This window comes from Xyrauchen texanus, chromosome 39, assembly GCF_025860055.1.
Source record: "Xyrauchen texanus isolate HMW12.3.18 chromosome 39, RBS_HiC_50CHRs, whole genome shotgun sequence".
NCBI lineage: Eukaryota > Metazoa > Chordata > Actinopteri > Cypriniformes > Catostomidae > Xyrauchen > Xyrauchen texanus.
This window is the reverse complement of record NC_068314.1, coordinates 10328283-10342648: the sequence shown is the minus strand read 5'-3', so window position 1 is coordinate 10342648 and position 14366 is coordinate 10328283. Positions and strand designations below refer to the sequence as shown.

At 38.6% G+C, this 14366-nt stretch overlaps 1 protein-coding gene across 1 annotated transcript in view; it reads right to left on the bottom strand.

Annotated features, from left to right (window-relative positions):
* sarnp (SAP domain containing ribonucleoprotein) overlaps positions 1 to 14151 on the bottom strand; it is a 39562-nt gene extending 25411 nt beyond the window's left edge. The window contains exons 1-3 of the mRNA XM_052111705.1: positions 14060 to 14151; positions 11989 to 12088; positions 7744 to 7784 (exon numbers count right to left, since the gene is read on the bottom strand). Coding sequence (XP_051967665.1) covers positions 7744 to 7784; positions 11989 to 12088; positions 14060 to 14092 — 174 coding nt within the window. The 5' untranslated portion in view covers positions 14093 to 14151. The remainder of the gene's footprint in view (positions 1 to 7743; positions 7785 to 11988; positions 12089 to 14059) is intronic.
* Positions 14152 to 14366: the final 215 nt, after the last annotated feature.

The window sequence follows — 14366 nt, the reverse complement described above, 5'->3', positions numbered from 1 at the left end:
AGGGGAGTCATATAGTCACCTAAATATGTTTTTAATCATTATTTTGATCATGGACCTTATAAAACGTTATGACCACACACCAGTTATTCAGAACCCATTATATACATTGCACAAGGGACCTCACTTACAATGTATGTAACTGGTGTTGTTAGACATGACTGGTTGACATCAAGTCATAGGAGGAAGGTCCCACCTGCAATGCATTCAATTGCCACCAAATAAATTCTTTGTGGACAGTCCTGTTTTATAATTAAAGTTATGTATATATTTTCATTTGTATGCCACAAGTGCAAAACAGGTGGTTCAATCACTAGCACTTATTGTAAATAATTATATTCATTCAAATTAAATGACCTAGTATTTGGCAGCTATTAAATACATTGCATGTGGGATCTTCCAGTGTTTAGGAATGAAAATGAGTAAAATACTTGGTAAGTGGACAAATATTCCATTTCTGGACAGCCCCCCATCAGCCAATCAGAGCCTGATACTGGGGGGGGATCTTCCCCCAAATATCAGACAAGTGGACAAATACACGGTCTGTGGAACATTGGGGGCATTCCCCAACCCACCTGGATGTCCACCTGCAATGAATGTCAAAGGAGAAAGGACCCATTGCTATAAACCTGCTATGGGATGTGGTGTCAACACCCTGTGGGCGATGGCTGAACTGCTTTTTGGGGGGGCTTATTTTGACGGCTCCTTGCGCTGCCACCGTGGGGAGCAGCTGCTCGGAGATGCCTGCAATCACCTCTGGCAGACCCCAGGCCAGCACGGAAATGCGCAATGTTTAAAAAAAATTGGGGGTCTGTGACGTCCAGACACTTTGAGCAGATTTTTATTTTTACTATTATTACACGACCAAGGATTTGGAGATGTGCACTTGCAAATGTCCTTAGAATGTCTCCATAAATATGTGTACACAAAATTTGGTGACAATATCTGATTCTGTTAAAGAGATATAACCATTTTAGTAAAAGTGGCCACACCCATTACAAATGTTTTGGCATACCATTTGATAAAATACAATTTTAAAATTCCTTTGATAACTTTTCATTTTGGGACTCCAGAGAATGTTTCTGCACTGGTTTGGTTCTGATCAGGCGAATGGCCTATGACTAGTTTGAAAAAGTAATCTTTTAAAATAATCAACTGTGGCCAAATCAACTGTTTGGAACATTCTTAAAAAGAAAGAACGCACCGGTGAGCTCAGCAACACCAAAAGACCCGGAAGACCACGGAAAACAACTGTGGTGGATGACCGAAGAATTCTTTCCCTGGTGAAGAAAACACCCTTCACAACAGTTGGCCAGATCAAGAACACTCTCCAGGAGGTAGGTGTATGTGTGTCAAAGTCAACAATCAAGAGAAGACTTCACCAGAGTGAATACAGAGGGTTCACCACAAGATGTAAACCATTGGTGAGCCTCAAAAACAGGAAGGCCAGATTAGAGTTTGCCAAACAACATCTAAAAAAGCATTCACAGTTCTGGAACAACATCCTATGGACAGATGAGACAAAGATCAACTTATACCAGAGTGATGGGAAGAGAAGAGTATGGAGAAGGAAAGGAACTGCTCATGATCCAAAGCATACCACCTCATCAGTGAAGCATGGTGGTGGTAGTGTCATGGCGTGGGCATGTATGGCTGCCAATGGAACTGGTTCTCTTGTATTTATTGATGATGTGACTGCTGACAAAAGCAGCAGAATGAATTCTGAAGTGTTTCGGCCAATATTATCTGCTCATATTCAGCCAAATGCTTCAGAACTCATTGGACGGCGCTTCACAGTACAGATGGACAATGACCCGAAGCATATTGCGAAAGCAACCAAAGAGTTTTTTAAGGGAAAGAAGTGGAATATTATGCAATGGCCAAGTCAATCACCTGACCTGAATCCGATTGAGCATGCATTTCACTTGCTGAAGACAAAACTGAAGGGAAAATGCCCCAAGAACAAGCAGGAACTGAAGACATTTGCAGTAGAGGCCTGGCAGAGCATCACCAGGGATGAAACCCAGCGTCTGGTGATGTCTATGCGTTCCAGACTTCAGGCTGTAATTGACTGCAAAGGATTTGCAACCAAGTATTAAAAAGTGAAAGTTTGATTTATGATCGTTAATCTGTCCATTACTTTTGGTCCCTTAAAAAGTGGGAGGCACATATACAAACTGTTGTAATTCCTACACCGTTCACCTGATTTGGATGTAAATACCCTCAAATTAAAGCTGAAAGTCTGCAGTTAAAGCACATCTTGTTCGTTTCATTTCAAATCCATTGTGGTGGTGTAAAGAGCCAAAAATATTCGAATTGTGTCAATATCCCAATATTTATGGACCTGACTGTATTTAATTACATAACATCCTCCTGCTTTTTAATGATCACACTTGGCCAGGTCATTTTCAAATTGTCATTGATTTAATCTCAAAACAGTCACATTTCATAACATTTTGTTAATGGCAAGATACTGTAATACGGTACCCAAATTTTTTGGTATTGCGTTATTTTATTAGTACCGGTAAACTGTGCAATCCTAGTTCCCCTATGGCTGTCAAATTTAAGTGGCAAAATAATGCCCCTTAACTGACAAATATTAGGAATCATAGCTTCAATTATCCACTTCAAATACAAACAAGTATTTGTTTGCCGTTTACAAAGTCTACAGATGTCACAGAGACTGGTGAGATATCTCAGGACACTTATTTAAAAATTATCTATCAGTGTGTGGGAACATTATTGCATATTCTTCCATATCCTGCCATGCAAGGCGCTAGCCTGCCATTGTGAGCAACTTGGGATTCAGTGTCTTGCCCAAGGACACTTTGGCATGTGGAGTCGTGTGGGCCAGGATTCAAACCACCAACCCTGCGATTAGTGGACAACCCGCTCAACCACCTAATCTTATCTGTGTATAATGTTGTCTGTGTGCAAGTTATCCAGTAGTTCAACTCCTTTGTAATGATGAGCAGGTATACAGTGTAAAACTTTGCACAATGTAAAAAATACAAAAGAGAGCTTTTGGTTTTCATCATTGTTTTAAGTTTTTGAACAATCCATCGTGTTATCCTGTCCATTAACAGACATATGGATATGCGTCCCGTCTAAGCAGAACAGCCTCCCTACAAAAACAGGTCCTCTCGTTTCTGTTCCACGAGTGCTGTTGAAGTCTTGAGCCTGCCCGGAATCCCCATTACATACTTGAACGTGTTTGAATTGACGTTCTTATGCGAGCTCATGCATAAGGCAGTGCTGCGATTGGATGGAAGCTTTCCTTCTCATTAATAATAAGGAGTAACTCTAAGAAACAAATGTCATTCTAGTGTACTCTACTTCCAACCACAACTCAGAGTTTACACATTTAACTTCTATTTTGTGATGTTCCTTGAACTTTCGTTTTTAAACCCTTAGAACGAAATGGCTCAATAAAATGAAAAAATAACCACTTGCAAGTAACCTCATCTCTTGACCCTCAGAACCTGCTCAAGGCTTAGCTTGCCAAGGGATGATTGAAATTCTTTTTTTTTTTTTTAATGATTCACATTCTAGAGTATAAGAACCTTTGAGTTGTCACTTGTTGCCTCTGAAATCTTCATGAAATCAACATTTTTTCACTTTTTTTAATATGTTCCACCATTAAGATAGATATGAAATATATACAGAGCTGGAACTACAAGCCTGCATTCACTTCACTGATTGGAGTGTTTTTGAAGCTGCAGCCACAGACCTGGACGAGAACACAGATACAGTGACATCATATATCAGTTTATGTGAGGATATGTGCATTCATACTAGGACTTCTTTAACATACAACAATGACAAACCATGGTTTACAGCAAAACTCGGGCAGCTTCGTCAGGCCAAAGAGGATGCTTACAGAAGTGTATTTTGTACAATCAGGCCAAATACAGACTGAAAAAACAATTTTCAGCTAACAAAGCTACATCAGTGTGGAGAGGCTTCAAAGACTTTACCAACTACAAGACACCATACCCCAGTCTCACACCCCACGACCTTCAAAGCACACAAACATTTACACCTCCTGCCACCACCCTCCTCCCCTCTCCTGCAACTCAACATGCACTTAAGATCTGTGAAGAAGTTTTGTGCCAGGTCTTCCAGAAATAGAAGACAAGAAAAGAACAGGGCCCAGATGATGTTTCACCAACCAGCTGGCCCCCATCTTTACACAGCTCTTCAACAGATCACTGGAGCAGTGCGAACTTTCCTGCTGCTTCAAAAACTTCACAATCAACCCTGCCCCAAAGAAACCCAAGATCAAAGGACTTAAATGACTACAGACCCGTCACTCTGACATTCATGGTCATGAAGTCATTTTAGAGACTGGTGTTGGCCCACCTGAAGGACATCACTGAACCCTTCTGGATCCCCTTCAATTTGCTTATAGGGCAAATAGGTCTGTGGATGATGCAGTCAATATGGGACTGCATTACATATTTCAACTTCTAGACAGATTATTGCAAGCTTTTAACACCATCAACTCTGCTCTCCTATGGACTAAATTAACCCAGCTCTCTGTTCCTGGCTCTGTCAATGGATCACTAGCTTTCTGACAGAAAGGCATCAGGTAGTGAGAATGGGTTAGTTCACCTCCAGCACATGTATAATCAGCACTGCATCCCCTCCGGGATGTGTGCTCTCCCCACTACTCTTCTCCCTCTACACAAATGAGTCCACTGCCAAGGTCCCCTCTGTTAAGCTCCTGAAGTTCGCAGACAACACTACAGTCATCGTCCTCATCCAAGATGACGATGAGTCTGATGCAGTCAAAACAACCTGGAGCTGAACATGCTTAAAACAGTGGAGACGATAATGGACTTTAGGATGAACACCCAACATAAGACCCACTCACCATTCTGAACAGCACTGTGGCAGCAGTGGAGTCATTGAGGTTCCTGGGCACTACCATCTCACAGGACCTGAAGTGGAAGACCCACATTGACTCCATTTTGAAAACGGCCCAGCAGAAGTTGTACTTCCTTCGCCAGTTGAGGAAGTTCAAACTGCCACAGGTGCTGCTGATAAATTGAGTCTGTCCTCTGCACATCTGTAACTGTCTGGTTTGGTTCAGCTACCAAGACAAACATCAGATAGTTCGGACTGCTGAGAGGAATACTGGCACTAACCTACCCACCCAGATAGAACTGCAAGCATCCAGAGTGACGAAAAGGGCTGGAAAATCACTCTTGACCCCATTCATTCACCCAGCACACTTACTCTTTGAACTGTTGTCCTCTGGCCGGTGCTATAAAGTACTAAGCACCAGAACAGCCAGGCACAGCTTTCCCCTCAGTCCATCCACCAAATTATTTCATTTGGATACAACCATGTGCAATACTCAATCCATCCATTCCTACTTATAGCCATATTTCATTTATATTCTTTAACATATCCTACCTCTTCTTCAATACATTACATCAACTTCACATAACTGTATAACTGAATAAAATATTCTAACATTATTGTGCTATTGTATATTTATCTTTTATATTGCATTTTATGTCACTATATGTATATATATATATGTTTAAATGTATAGGTTTGAATGTATGTTTATACATTGCACTGGAAGCTTCTGACACCATGATAAATTCCTTGTGTGTGTAAGCATACTTGGCAATAAAGCTCATTCTGATTCTGATATTGGAATTAACTTGATGTAATCAATGTGAATTTTTCATACAAAATTCTTTTAGATCTTCAAACAAGATATAACATAAAACAAAAGGTAACCTGAGTAAACAACAGTTTTCAATTATATATTTTTAATTGAAGAAAAAAGTTATCAAACACCTATATCACCCATGTGAAAAACTAACTGCCCCTTAAACTTAATAGCTGGTTGTGCCAACTTTAGCAGCAACAACCACAAGCAAACACTTCAGATAACTGGAGATCAATCTTTAACAAAATGTGGTGAAAATTTGGCCGCTTTTCTTTACAGAACTGCTTTAGTTCAGCTACATTAGAGGGTTTTTGAGCATGAACTGCCAGTTTAAGGTGCTGCCACAGCATCTCAATTGGGTTCAAGTCACAAATTTGACTAGGCCTCTCCAAAACTTTAATTTTGCTTCTTTTGTGCCATTCAGAGGTGGACTTATTGTCTTTCTGCAAAATCCAGTTGCGCTTGAGCTTCAACTCATGGACTGATGATGAGACATTCTCCTTTAGGATTTTTTGGTAAAGGGCAAAATTCATGTTTCCCTCTATTATTGCAAGTAACCCTTGCTCAGAAGCAGCAAAGCATACCCACACCATCAATGTACCACCACCCTGCTTGACAGTAAGTATGATGTTCTTTATGTGGAATTCGGATTTACTACAAATGTAACGGGACCAGTGTCTTCCAAACAGTTCCACTTTGGACTCATAAGTCCACAGAAAATTCTCCCAAAAGGCCTGAGGATTATCAAGGTGGGTTTTGACAAAATTCAGATGAGCCTTAATGTAGTGGTGGTGGCGTAGAGGACTCAAGCACATAACTGGTAATCAGAAGGTCACTGGTTCAATCCCCACAGCCACCACCATTGTGTCCTTGAGCAAGACACTTAATCCAGGTTACTCCGGGGGGATTGTCCCTGTAATAAGTGCACTGTAAGTCGCCTTGGATGAAAGCATCTGCCAAATGCATAAAACTAAATGTAATGTTATTCTGGATTAGCAGTGGTTTTCGCCTATACACTCTTCAATGGATGCCATTTTTGTCTTTCTGATAGTAGAGTCATGAACAGTGACCCTTATTGATGTGAGAGAGGCCTGTAGTTCCTTCGATGTGTGACTTCCTGGATGATTCGTCGCTATACATTAAGGAATTTTGGAAGGATTCACTACTGTTTTCTCCATTTGAAGATAATGGCTCTCATCGCAGTTCTTCAGTGTCCCAGAGCCATAAAAATAGCTTTGTAACCCTTCCAAGACTGATATATTTCAATAACCTTTTTCCTAATTTCTGGAATTTATTTCGACTATGGCATAATGTGCTACTGGTGAGACCTTTTAGCCTACTTCATGCTGCTGAAAAGGTTATATTTAGGTGTCGATTTAATTTAACAGGGCTGGCAGTAATCAAGCCTGGGGGTGTCAAGTCCAGCTGAACCCCATTATGAACACAGTTTCATATATTTGTGGATTTAGTAACTAAGTGGGCAAATACTTCACACAGATACCATAATCATTAGATAACGTTTTTGTTTCAATACATAATAATCATAATCAATCTGTATTTTGTGTTTACTCAGATTACCTTTGTTTTTTGTTAGAATTTTTGAAACAATTTAGTATGGGATATACAAAAAAAATACAAAAATAAAAACACAATCAGGAAGGGGCAAATACTTTTTCACATCACTGTAATTTATTTAATTTAAGTTGCATCTTCAATGTTTGTCTTTGTTGTTTTCTCAAGTCACTGCAAGAGCTACATGTATGTGTGTGAGTTTGCTGAGCTATGACATTATCTAAAGCCTATTTTTTTTAAAAGCGACAAGCCCTTCGTTATGTCCCTCCCCAACTTCCTGCTTAAGCCAGAAATACAACAACACATAGAAGATATTGAGCTTGTCGAGGCAGTTCACAGGGACTTTGAGAGTGTCTAGTACTTCAGACTATACAAACTTCATAATGAATTTCACTTCTATAAAATAACACCCCACACAGGTTTATCTTCAGGCTTTTTTTTTCCTCAAACATTCAAGGAAATATAATACATACAAAGAAACCTACCTCTCCATACACTCCCAGTACATCCTCTTCATTTTCTTCTTCTAAAAAGAGAAGAGACAGCACAAAGAGAGAGAGAGAAAGAAATGCGCCACGTGAAGACAGTTAAAATAAAAATTGTTAAGCTAGGTTTACATGTTTTTCTTGTTGCATAAAAACGTATGATGATTGTAGACAGCGTGCACTTCAATACGAAAACAAAGTCAAATCCAGGACATAATACACATCTTAGAAATCCCTGCCAAACGCTCTTCTAAGATCTGAAAAAGAGGATGTGTTCTATTTAAAATCTATTTGCAGAGATGAGGAACGTTACCGCATTATTTTCCATTATTGTGCTTTTTTCTCTCATGGTCACCAGGTAGAGTGCTCGCTCTCTCTCTCTCTCTCTCTCTCTCTCTCTCACACACACACACACACATGCAGACAGTGCATGCTCTGAAAGAGAGAGAAGCCATTTAAAGATAGTTAAAATGAAAAATTATGTGCTGGGTTTTTAAAGGTTTTCTTTTTTTATCAGTGAAAATGATAGATGACAATTTGAATTATTCATAAATGTTTTTGTAAAAAGGGGTACATTTTCGGTTAAGAAAGCCTCTGATTATAACTGAATTCTTTTTTTAATTGATTTAACTGAATTATCTAAATCTTTTTTTTACCTTCACCGCAAGGCAAGAAATGTGTACTTCATTCTATTCGAGTAACACATACACAGTACACAATCTGTCGGAGAAATAGAGATGGAAGTTGGGGCGGCTTCAAGTGAGACTGGGAGAATTGAAGAAACATGGTTTTTCAGGTACTGAAAATTTTTCAGAGGCCGCCCAAGTGAAATTCAAGCTGCCGAGGCAAATTCAATTACATTCTTCTAGCGCTCCAAATATGCATCTCATCTCACACATGCAGCGGTCACACGTGAGTCTACTCCAGCAGGCTTCCAGATTATGCTCCACATACAGGAGAATGCAGAACGTGTGATCACTGGAAGAACTCAATCCGGCTTCTATCATGGCACAACTTCAAAAACGAACGCAATTCATTTTAATTCTACTGAGCAGGGCAGGCCTGTGGGTTTGTGGGGCCCTAGGTGAAATCATGAAAATCTTTTCCCCAACATCAGGTTAACATGCATGCATGAAGGAATATGTGTATTTTAGCAATTTTATTGCCTTACTTTGATCGCCTTTAAAAAAAAATCCTGAAGTAAACTAGTGTTTCAATTAATATGAGGTCATTGAAAACGCAAGTATGATCATTACTGGGTACAGTAATTAAACATTTTATAATAAGGTTTGTATTAAATATTATTAACAATGTATACTCCAATTTTCCAGCATTGATTAATCTTGGTTAATGTCAATTTATTGTTTGTTCAAGTTAGTTCATATTGTATTAACTCATGTTAACTTATACAACCGTTAGTGTTACCCATTGAAGTAACACAAAATAAGAAAATGCTGTTTAAAATAGTTTTAGATAGATTTAATTGTACAGGACACTGCTGACAATGCTTGAAATTCCATTTCAATCTACATAACTATGCGTAAAAGTTAATTTAGAGCAACAAAATCAATTAAAGATGCAAGCAGGGATGAACGGGCCCCCTCACACCCTGGTGCACGTTGGGGCTGATGTTCAAGGGGAATGTCACTCCAATTTATTAGCACTTAAATGTTAAGAGTGTATCACAGTGTAAACCTACATGTAAAAAATAAAAAAATATATATTTTTTTACATTCCTGTTGCCATTAGGTGGCTATGACTACAGCTGAATATTGTTTTATGAGTCCTGGCCTGAACACTTCTATATGTTAAGTTTGGAGCAGATAGGACATTGCATGGTTGAGTTACGTTTCATGGCGAAACGTCAAATTATGTCAGGCAGCCACGGACACGCCGTTCAAAGAAAACTCAAAAGCGTCGCAATTTAGCATCGCAAAAGGCTTAAGATTAGACTGACCGATTATGATGTTTCTGATTTATTCTCTAGGAGTCTGTTAAAGTACAAGGCCTGGAAATGGCAAAAACTGAGCAACAAATGAAGAGAAAAATCACAATGGCTGACTTACTGTTGGTTTTAGGATATGGTTCTAAAAGAACCATTTTGTACATTTTGACACGTTACATAGGCCTACCAATTTTCTTACGTGTAGGTGAAACGTGGGGTCAGGGCTGCTTCGTTGAAATATTGTAGGTAACTATCAAGCCATTTGGCCAGAATTCTAAAACCAGTATCAAACGTAAGATTTCCCCAGTTTTGAGGTGTGTGCAAAGTTTCATGAGTTTGAGCATGTGTAGGCCTCAAAAATTTGACTTTTCATATCGAACTTGCGAGACCGCCACTGGCATGCCCTTCAACGAAAACGCAATTTAATATAGCAATTTAATATCCCCAAGGCCTTTAGATTAAGACTGACTAAATATAATCTCTAGGAGGAATTTGTTAAAGTACAAGACCTGGAACTGGCTGTTGCCAGTAGGTGGCACTATGACTCTCTGAATATATGTGTGTATAGTAGATGTATTCAGGCCAGGACAATTATCAAACATGTGAAGTTTGGGGCAGATTGGACAATGATTGGACAAAGAGTTATAACAACTTCGAAATTTGTCAGACCATCACAGCCACGCAGTAGAGTGAAAACTCAAAAGCTTCACAATTTAGCATCGCCAAGGCATTTAGATTAGAATAACCAAACATTAAGTAAATCTGATTAAATTTCTAGGAGGACTTCGTTAAAGTACGAGGCCTCGAAATGGCAAAAACTGAGCAAAAATTAAGAGAAAAATCTAAATGGCTGACTTCCTTCTGAGTTTAGGGCATGGGTCCAAGAGACCCATGTTACACATGTATACCGATTTTCGTATGTGTAGATGAAACGGAGCGTAAAACAAACATTGTTGACAGTTTGTAGTTGGACCAATACAGCCATTTTACCACACCTTACTCTGAAACCCATATCAGATGTACATTTTTGCCACTTCTGATGCGTGTGCAAAGTTTCATGAGTTTGAGTATGTTTAGGCCCTCAAAAATGCAATTCCTTTGGAAAAAAATAATAAACGTCTGAAAGAACAATAGGGTCCCTCGCACCATCAGTGCTCGGGCCCTAATGAAAACAAAAAGTAGGCCAGAATGTGAGCAAAAATGAATAAAAGATAAAACAAATACATTTTAAATAGGGCCTATAAATGCAACACCTCAAAATATATATTTGTAAACAATTGTAAAGAATAAACACATACCTCTAAGAGAGCAGAGCAGATTAATTGCTCATATTTTTTTTCATGAGTTTTTTGAGTCTTTATCTCCACAGTGTCTGAATTCCTTCCCCAAAAAACTTGAAAAGCCCTAATGATTTGACAAGCGCCGTTTCCACTATCCTTTACACAGAATAGCCACAAAGCAATATTTTTCATAACTTATTTCCTGCATTTCTGTCAGGCGTTCGCATTAGTCTGCAAGGTGTGCAGTCTGTGTCTAATAATACAGTTATAAGTATCCGCACTCCAATACCCTGTAATGCTTTGCGAACATGATTTCATGTTTGTTATTAACTCATATCATTATTGTAATTGTATCGCTAAGAATAAGTTTGTATATGGTTTTTTTGTCATACTATCGTTTAATTCTCTAATCTGTCAAATCTAACGCAGCAGTCAGTGGGCTTTCTGCCACCACTTACTGCACCTGTGCTGACATTTTTGTAAATAAGAGGATTGGTCTATAGACCTTATTCACAGTAGCGCCATGTTTGATTTTTAATGGGAATGAAAACAAGGCTGTGAGGGATAAGACTTACCATTTCTTCAATGGCATGCATGGTGTAAATCTGTAAAAAGCTGATTTAAATCTGATTTTCCACAACTCATGTTATCTGGAGTTGTTTTTTGGAGTCTACCGAGTGTTTCAAATATCAAAGATACCACTACTGTGCTAATGTTAATAAGGTCTAGCATGTGCAGAATAACATTTATATTTGATTTCTTGGCAGATACCCTGATAAAGGGAAGTTCATTTAAAAATACTATTTTGAATTTTAAAAAATGATTTTGACTCGCGCAGATTCTGCTGTTTTAAGCAGCTCCACAATTCACACCCCTAAATATAAGAACTCTGTAATTTCTTGTAATTTATTTAAGACTTTTAAGAACTTAAATTTCAAAAAGTAAATTTAAGACTTTTTAAAGACCCGCGGATACCCGGAAAACAGGTAGAAGCATTACATTTAAAAGACAGACACTTACCGTGCTCTTCAAGGTAAGCCTGCAGCCGGGTGATCAGGTCAGCTTTATTTCCTTTGGCATTAAGCCCTCGAGCAACACATTCTTGCTTCAGCTCAGCCAACTAACGAGAACACGTGAAATGCATACATTTATTTAGAAACTGATCTCACTGTCTCTGTATAATGTCAATACAGAGCCAGACTTTACATTGATTACAGATTTGTCAGTCCATGAATTTAATATCTGAACACAGGTGTGAGATTGCTCCTTTCTATCTAAAATCTAGGGCTGCCCCTAACAGTCTACGTCAGAAATGTTAGTCGATGAGAAAAGTCTTGGTCGACCAAGTTTTGATTGGTCGATTGGTCGCAGAAAAAAAAAAAACTCCACAGGAAACAAACTTTTATTTAACTACAAATTAAAATGAAACTGGAAAAAAAGTGCAATTAAAATGTATGTTGTTCAACAATTTGAAAGATAGCTTTACAACAGTTGTGGAGGGCAACATCTGTCTGACAAAGAACCTACTTCATCTATGCATTCTTGGCATTACAGCTCATCACAGCTGAGAGACACAACAGACTGATTACTTACACAATGTGTGCTGTTTAAAATGGCGGAGGACATTGCATTTTCTATAGTGATCGACTCCTGCGCACCGGCTACCAAGAAATAGGGAAATACCCACTTGGATGCTATTTTTCCACTGAGAAAGCTGACCTTCAGTAAGCTGACAGCATCTCTGCTTGGGTGTGGCAACAGGTGATCACACACACTCCTGTCTCTCTCTCTCACACAAACATCCATCCTTGTTTATCAAATAACTTGTTTGAAACAGCACAAGCCATGATTATATTTCTGAAGACATCTGACACTTTTTGAATTACTAACAGAGGTTTGAATGCATAATTTGGTTTGAACCAGCAACGGCAGATTCTGACTAAAATTTACTATTTTTTTTTAATATGTACTTGTTCATTGAACTGTTATCATAAATATCGGACCTGGCCTTGTGCCTGCACAGCAGTGCTGATGTAGGGCCATATCGCACGATTGCCAGTGTGATCAATTACATCGGCAAACCCCTGGCTGAGGGATCTGTGAATATTCTTGATTTAGTTCTTAATAATATAATAAAGTGTTTCTTCAATCGCGTATCTGTGTGTCTATGTGCAAATTATTTGTAATATTAATTTGATAATAATAGCCTAATAATAATAATTTAATACATTAATGGGAAAACGAGCTATTAGCGATCACTCTGACCATCGTCGATCCCCGAGATCATCGTCTGTAGGCACAACCCTAATGTGCATTTCTCTCAATAAATTAAAAAATGTTCAGACAGTCTCCTTGCTGGTTTTCCGACATTTTTAGAATCATTACCGCTTTTGCCAGTGTCGCTGCGGCTCGCTTCGTGCGTGCGCGCTTGTAAAATGTATATTTTATGCTCATTATTGCGTTTTAGTGTTTCTCTGTAATGTAGAACAGTGTTAGCAATGTTACTTATAACATTTCTCAGCCATACACACACACATCATAAACTAACGATTACTAGTCGACTAGAAAAATCTTTGTTCGGGGTCAGTCCTGCTAAAAACATATCACACTTCATCTCAGCATTAAACAACAACAACCTGAAACAAATATGCAGCCGCCGATTGTGGACAATCATCTATCATATTATTTTTTTTTAAAAGTACTCCAATATTGTAAATATTTAAACTCATGAAACGGATGTAGGCCGTGTTTCAAAACCTTGTGAGATGGTCTTGCTAGACAGCATTTTGGGACCATTAGGTGCATTCCAGTGCTGCTGATTGAACCTATGAAGGCAAAACATGCAACTCTCTAGGTTTTTTTTTTAGACCATGATGAGCAAAAATGCTGTCTAAACTAGTAGCTCTTTAGGGTTTGAAATCATTGTGATCAAAAATGTTGTCTAGGTAGACACTCACTAGGATGTGAGGCACAAGAATGCCGAATGAACCTTGAAACGGTGAATTAAATAATAATGTATCACTGTCTAGTTCACTAACAGATCCAAACACTAAATAAAAACAAAACCTCTTTATTTTACTGTAACTCTCACCTTCAGCTTCCGCAACTCCACGACTTCCGCCATTTTCTTTAAGAGGTTGTATTTTGAAAACTACCTCCTTCCGGTTTAAAAGTCTATGATGCGTTCAGACCAGAGGTGTCGAGAGCGTCAAATCGACCGGAAGTCGTTCATTTTCTATGGGAGCCAGCGTCTTTATTATTATTATTATTATTATTATTATTATTATTATATTTTTGTTATTATTATTTGAACAAAAGACTAGGGGATAGGTTTTTATGCACTAATAGGATTTAATGCAGCTGGTGGCCACACAAGATACTGACTGTTACTTGCGTGC